We start from the raw sequence: 6,000 nt of genomic DNA, 5'->3' as shown, positions 1-6,000 counted from the left end.
TTCCCAAACTTGGGTGCCCAGCTGTTTCTGGACTACAGCTAGCAGGACCAGTGACCAGGGGTGATGAGAATTGTAGTCCAAAAACAGCCGGAAACGCAAGTTTGGGAAACACAGATTTAGACAACAAAAAAGTTTCAATAAAGTTTGTAATTCAAAACCAAAAAAGAACTACAGCACCCACAATTCTTTGCGGGAAAGAACGCGAATCGAACCCCTGCTCCGCCGCGCCCCTTGCCAGGAACAGGAGAGCGCAAGAAAACGCCGCCGGCGTTCTAAGTCTCCTCCTATTGGCCCAGCCGCGGCATCGGGCCGGCCACTGAGGGGCGAGCTCCGGCGCGTGCGCACTGCCGCCGGCTGCTCTCGCTTCCGGGGAATCGAAATCGAACCTCGGCACCGCTCCGTTCTCATTGGTCCGCCCTTTACTCCGCCCCTTTGCCGGCGGTTTTTTTTATCGCGGGGAGCCAATCGGCTTGCGCCTTAGTGCGAAGTGAGTGCGGGGTCGGAAGTCCCGCTTTGCCGGGCGACTGTGGTGTCATGGCGGCCGCCAGCGCAGTCTGTCTTTCGTGGCTGAGGCGGAGGGCGAGCGCTTGCCGGGGTAGCGGCGCCATGGGGCCCTGGCTGAAGGGTCCTGGCTGCCTCCGCCTGGCGCGGCTGGCTCGGGCTCGAGGCCTGTGGAGCTCTGCTGGAGGCCCCAAAGCGGTGTCTGTGGACGTGGGGGGCAGGTAAGGGGTAGGGAGGCAAAGGTGACTGGTTCCCCTGCGCATAACAAGCGGTGTGTGTTTGCGTGTATCCCTTCTTCCTTTCCTCCAGGGCTTAAAACCTACCAGGGTTCAGTCTTGGAATTGGTTCCCAAAGCCGCGCCTGACTCCTGGGGGTGTTTGACGTTGCCTCTGGCTTTTACCCTCACCGCCTTGCATAGTGAAGAATCACAGAATGGCAGGGTTGGAAGAGACTCCCGAGGGTGACCTAGTCCAAACGAATCTCAACGTGCAGTCAGTTCCCCCCTCCGCATCCAATTTGAAACCATACCGGACACTGCCTAGCTTTGCAAACATGCTTGTGGTTTTGTTACTGCTGCACCACACCGCTATACTTTTCCATTTCTTTTCCAGAGAAGGAGCAGCCTTGAGTTTGGTGGAGTTTTAATGTTTGTCCGCATAGCTCTTTTGCCACGTTTCATGTTATCCGCTCCCAGGGAACGCTTTGCAATGTGGGGAGGTGAAAGATGATAAAAAAAAAAAAAGCAAGGTGGAAGCAGAAACATGTTCCCACGGTGCTGTCACTTCTGAGCAGGTGCAGAAAAATCATCAGTCTTAAAACGTATAAATAGGCATCCAAACAAAACTGATGATAAGATATATGTTCAGAGGTAGAAAGCGCAGCACGTTTCTTAATCGTTCATGTGAACTGGCAATGTTTGTTTCCTATTTGTTATATCTGTAAGGTATATATGTATATAAATAGGAGCAAAACTTCAGAGGATGTGCAGGGAGACTCTTCCCTCACAGCTGAGCAACTTCAGTTTTATAGTAAAGTGAAAGTTTTTCTAAACATGTATGGGGTGCCTTTTTCCACACCTGCTACCTACAGGCATTTGCAGGGTGTGTTTGCCTGTTAGCTGAATAATGCAGCCCCTGCTACACAGATCTAAGAGAAATATAAATTTTCACATAATGAATCTTTTCTTTAATTTCCTTTCTTCAGAAAATTAGAAATCTCTTCTGGAAAATTAGCCCGATTCGCTGACGGATGTGCTGTAGTACAGGTAGAAAATTATTCAATAACCATGTACCATTGAAATATGTTCCAGTTGTTTGATACATTTTGCCTATCTTTCTAGATATATAGCAAATATAGAGATTGATATCTCAGTGCTCTGTACTGAATAAGTGTGCCTAATATCTTTCTCCCCCTCTTTAAAAAAAATTAAGCTAGGTGATACATCAGTGATGGTGACAGCAGTCAGTAAAACGAAGCCTTCTCCGTCTCAGTTCATGCCTTTGGTGGTGAGTAGCACTGAAGTATTTAACATAATGCATAGCTCTGCATAAAATTATACTGGTTTGTTATAATGCAAATATCTTGCAAAGAACCAAGTTAAAACATTTCTAGACAAAAGCCTATAAAATTATTTCATTGTTCTGGGTGAATCAGATAAACTGGATTGGTGTATCGTGATTTTCTACAGTGTCCTGTGCTTAACAAAATAAAAGGGAACAATAATATTGTCTCTTCTGTTATGTAAGGTTGACTATCGACAAAAGGCTGCTGCAGCAGGAAGAATTCCTACCAATTACCTGAGAAGAGAACTGAGCTCTACCGATAAAGAAATTCTTACAAGCAGAGTAATAGGTATGCACTATAAAGTCTGAGCTGTGTTCTCTTATAACTGTTCCAATAATTTATTGGAAATTTGAAAAGGGGGACTTTTTTTAAAAAAAAAGTCTTTCCCCATGATGCAGCAGTTCCTTAATATATTTAGGAAAAATTGTGCCTGAAGTGCTACTTACCTTGGGATCACATAAACCTGATCCTAAGCATTCTTACTTGAGCACAAATCTCATTGATTTCAGTGGAGTGGCTTCCAAGGTAATTGAGCCTTGCATGCATTTCTTCCATGGAAACCAATGATACTAATTTCTTGCCTGGATACGATCTTCATGTTTGCCTGGATCCCAGGAGATGGTCTTTGGGAGACAGCCCTGCTTTGCATCAGGGGATTGGCTTATCTGGTTTTATGTCCCCATCTGCTGCAGTATGAATAGCTTGTGAAAACATTTAGACATTGAGAGGGGGGGGGGAGAGAGAGAGAGATGACCTTAAATATTTAATACTGTTTTACAGATCGGTCCATTAGACCACTCTTTCCAGCAGGCTACTATTATGATACACAGGTAAGTTACTTTGATCACTTCTTACTTCTAGCCTAGTTCCTAGTGTGATGTTGGTGCGAGACCACTATTAAATAGCTGCTTTGTATGTTGCTACTAAAGAAATGCGGGAAATTTCACTCTGGGTTGGATCCAGAGTTCTTTTGAGTAGAACTTCATTCATGAGATCCTCCCGCTGGAGGAAGAGTGGAAGGCAATCTTTGCCGATTCCTCCATCTCTGACCCTGTGCAAAACTCCCTAACTCTCAAGCAGTGGGGGAGGGGGTGTTAGGGGCTGCATGAGGTAGGTAATGCCACCCGCCTTACCTTGCTTCTTCCAACAGAAGACTTTGCTGGGTGTCAGTGTTTTCCATGAATGGAAGGAGCCCTTCTGTACATGGAAGGGTTGCTGTGGATACAGTTAGCCTCCCTGTGAGAGGCGGCACTGTTGAAATACAGTGAACGCTCGGGTTGCGAATGTGATCTGTGCAGGAGGCACATTTACAACCCGCAGTGTTCGCAACTCGCAGCGCTGCTTCTGCACACGCGTGGGTCACGATTCGGGGCTTCTGCGCAAGCACAAAGCATAATTTAGTGCTTCTGAGCATGCACAAGCGCCAAAACCTGGAAGTAACCCATTCCGGTATGTCCAGGTTCAACGTGAGCGCAACCCGAAAAAAACATAACCCGCAGCATTCGCAACATGTGGTATGACTGTAGTCAGTTGTCTTCTCTTTCTACAGTATATTACAAAATAGTTAATGAGAAACATAGGGGACCCAAAAGGTATTTATTAAATGAAACATCTTAAAACTTTGGCTCTGGAAAAAAAAAACCTCTCCTAAATTTTTAAACAAGGCAAAAATGAATAACATCACTATTGGACAACAAAACATTAACAATCCAAAAAGCAAGCAGCAATAATAAATAATCAGCAGCGCATTAAGGGGAATCAACCCCACAGTACGTTGGGTAAACCTGACAGATAGGAACCTCTGTTTGTTTGTTTGTTTTTTAAATGAACACTTTTTCATGGGGGAATTAAAAGAACATAAAGATGGTCTTCCTGGCACTCTTTGTTGGGGGGGGGGCAAATCCAAAACGGGAACCCTAATGTTCAGTGTGTGTGTGGAAGAACACATGTAAGGCGATACTCCTTACCTAAATGTTACTGATGACCTTTATATCTGCATAGAAATTTATTTATTCAACTTCCATAGGTGCACAGTCTGTAACGGGTAATGCCCAGCTAAGTTGTACTCTATGAGTAGACCACATTTAAGTATTTAAACTTCATTGATTTAATTTGTTCTACTCTGAATATGACTAACTTTGATTGTCACCCAACACCTTGAATAATATTAGCTTTTGTGTGTGTGTGTGTGTGTGTGTGTGCTGCTTGGGTATAGGGTGTTACCATGTCTGTTTGGAGTGTGGCTGAGCTTTCCCCCTCTGCCCCTGAGGTTTTGTCTTCTTCCTTTAGCAGCTGTACTTTGCCTTGAGCTTTCTGAAAATAAATCTAAATGTGCAACTTCTGGGAAACCGGGTGCCCAATTGCGGGTAGGAGCTTACCTGTTGGACTTTAGATAACCACAAAGAATGGGGAGATGCCCCATTGAGGATTGAGCTGAAGTCATAGCCATACTCCAGAGTTATCCTGGTATCTCCATATACATGAACAGGGCTTCTACATGAAATCATGCATCAACTTTTCTTTTGATTTCCCCAGATCCTTTGTAATCTTTTAGCTGTAGATGGTGTCAATGATCCCGCGGTGCTGGCCATCAATGGAGGTAAATGTTTATTTATTTATTTTTGTAAACAAGACTAGTTAGTCTTAGCAAAACGGTATAAAGAGCTTTCAAGTAATGCAACTCAATTACTTTTAGCTTCTGCAGCCCTTGCTTTGTCGGATATTCCATGGAACGGTCCCATTGGTGAGTAAAGATACATTAACTTAAATTTAGCATTGGTCTGAAAACGCATGACACAAGTTTAAGAGAAATAAAAACAAACCTCACCAGTTTGAAGCTTTAAAGTTTTTTTTAGTTTTTTTAAAAAAAGCTTTAAAAATCCATGCACCGTGAAAGCTAGAAAACTTGAGGGGCTAGATTACATTGTGTATTCCCCCACCCACCCAGGATGGATATTAAGTAGTCATTGATACATTTGAAGTCATTGATACATTGAATATATCAGAGCATATAGAATAATGGGGAAATAAAACTTGAAATAATCATAAGAGCCAATTCCTAGGGGCCAACGTCCCTTCACACACAGATACACTCAGTAAAATATTTGAGGGAGCCAGCCCCGCCCCCCAGTTGATGAGCATTGCCATTCAAATGGTGTGTGTGTGTGTGTGTGTGTCTTGTGATCGATTACGTGGGGTGGGCTTACCGCTCCCCCATATTATTCAAGTTTGCACCCCTGTAATGAAAATTTGGGACTCCTCAAGAGATGTTCTGCCTGTGAGCTGTTTCATTAACGTTATATCTAGATTAGTCTTGCTTCAGTCTTGTAAGAGCATCCTTGTAGCTGCAAGATTGGCCAGTTCTGAAGTAGTTGGTCTTGTTGCATAGCTATTGGCAATTATAGCTTCATTTGAAAACAAGTAGCACACAGACGTTAGCTGCAAACAATATAAACCTGATTCACATGTACAGCAAAACATCCATACATATAAATAGACAGATGACATGTGAGCAGGGTCCCTTAAGGACTTGAATAGGCCATACCTCCCATCATCCTGTCTTCTCTTTTTTGTCCAGTCACTCTGGACTCAGGGCCAGTTCAGTACTTGCTGAGGAGCGTAATAAAGTGTAATATTGTGGCCAGATTTTTTCAGTAATTAAGCCTCTTGCACTTCTCTCATAGCTTTCTGGTTGGTTCCTTTGGGCTCGTGTCCTATTGGGGTTTTTTGGCAGATCTGTGCCAGCAGTGAATTAACATTCAGTCTGTGCAACCTGCACAGTGATATGCTCCTGTCATTCAGCACAGTGATGTTCTGCTTGGTCTTTACTTGAACAGCTGTCCAACCTCTTCTTGCTGTATCAAAATTGCTTTAGGAACTCATTGTAATTTGCTGTGCAGCAAGGGAGGGGACTGCTAAATTGCCCCCCTGGGAACT

The 6,000-nt window shown here is 43.9% G+C and overlaps 1 protein-coding gene across 2 annotated transcripts in view; it reads left to right on the top strand.

The window, feature by feature from the left end:
• Window positions 1-501: 501 nt before the first annotated feature.
• Window positions 502-6,000, top strand: part of PNPT1 (polyribonucleotide nucleotidyltransferase 1) — a 40,436-nt gene continuing 34,937 nt past the window's right edge. Inside the window, exons 1-7 of one of the 2 annotated variants that reach the window (XM_033145114.1) lie at window positions 502-722; window positions 1,705-1,765; window positions 1,932-2,006; window positions 2,247-2,352; window positions 2,845-2,894; window positions 4,600-4,663; window positions 4,760-4,807. In XM_033145114.1, the coding sequence (XP_033001005.1) occupies window positions 535-722; window positions 1,705-1,765; window positions 1,932-2,006; window positions 2,247-2,352; window positions 2,845-2,894; window positions 4,600-4,663; window positions 4,760-4,807 (592 nt within the window). In that variant the 5' untranslated portion in view covers window positions 502-534. The remainder of the gene's footprint in view (window positions 723-1,704; window positions 1,766-1,931; window positions 2,007-2,246; window positions 2,353-2,844; window positions 2,895-4,599; window positions 4,664-4,759; window positions 4,808-6,000) is intronic. The other variant, XM_033145115.1, reaches the window with a different exon arrangement.

The sequence above is a fragment of the Lacerta agilis genome, chromosome 3, assembly GCF_009819535.1.
Source record: "Lacerta agilis isolate rLacAgi1 chromosome 3, rLacAgi1.pri, whole genome shotgun sequence".
NCBI classification, from domain to species: Eukaryota; Metazoa; Chordata; class Lepidosauria; order Squamata; family Lacertidae; genus Lacerta; species Lacerta agilis.
This window is presented reverse-complemented; position numbering and strand designations above follow the sequence as displayed.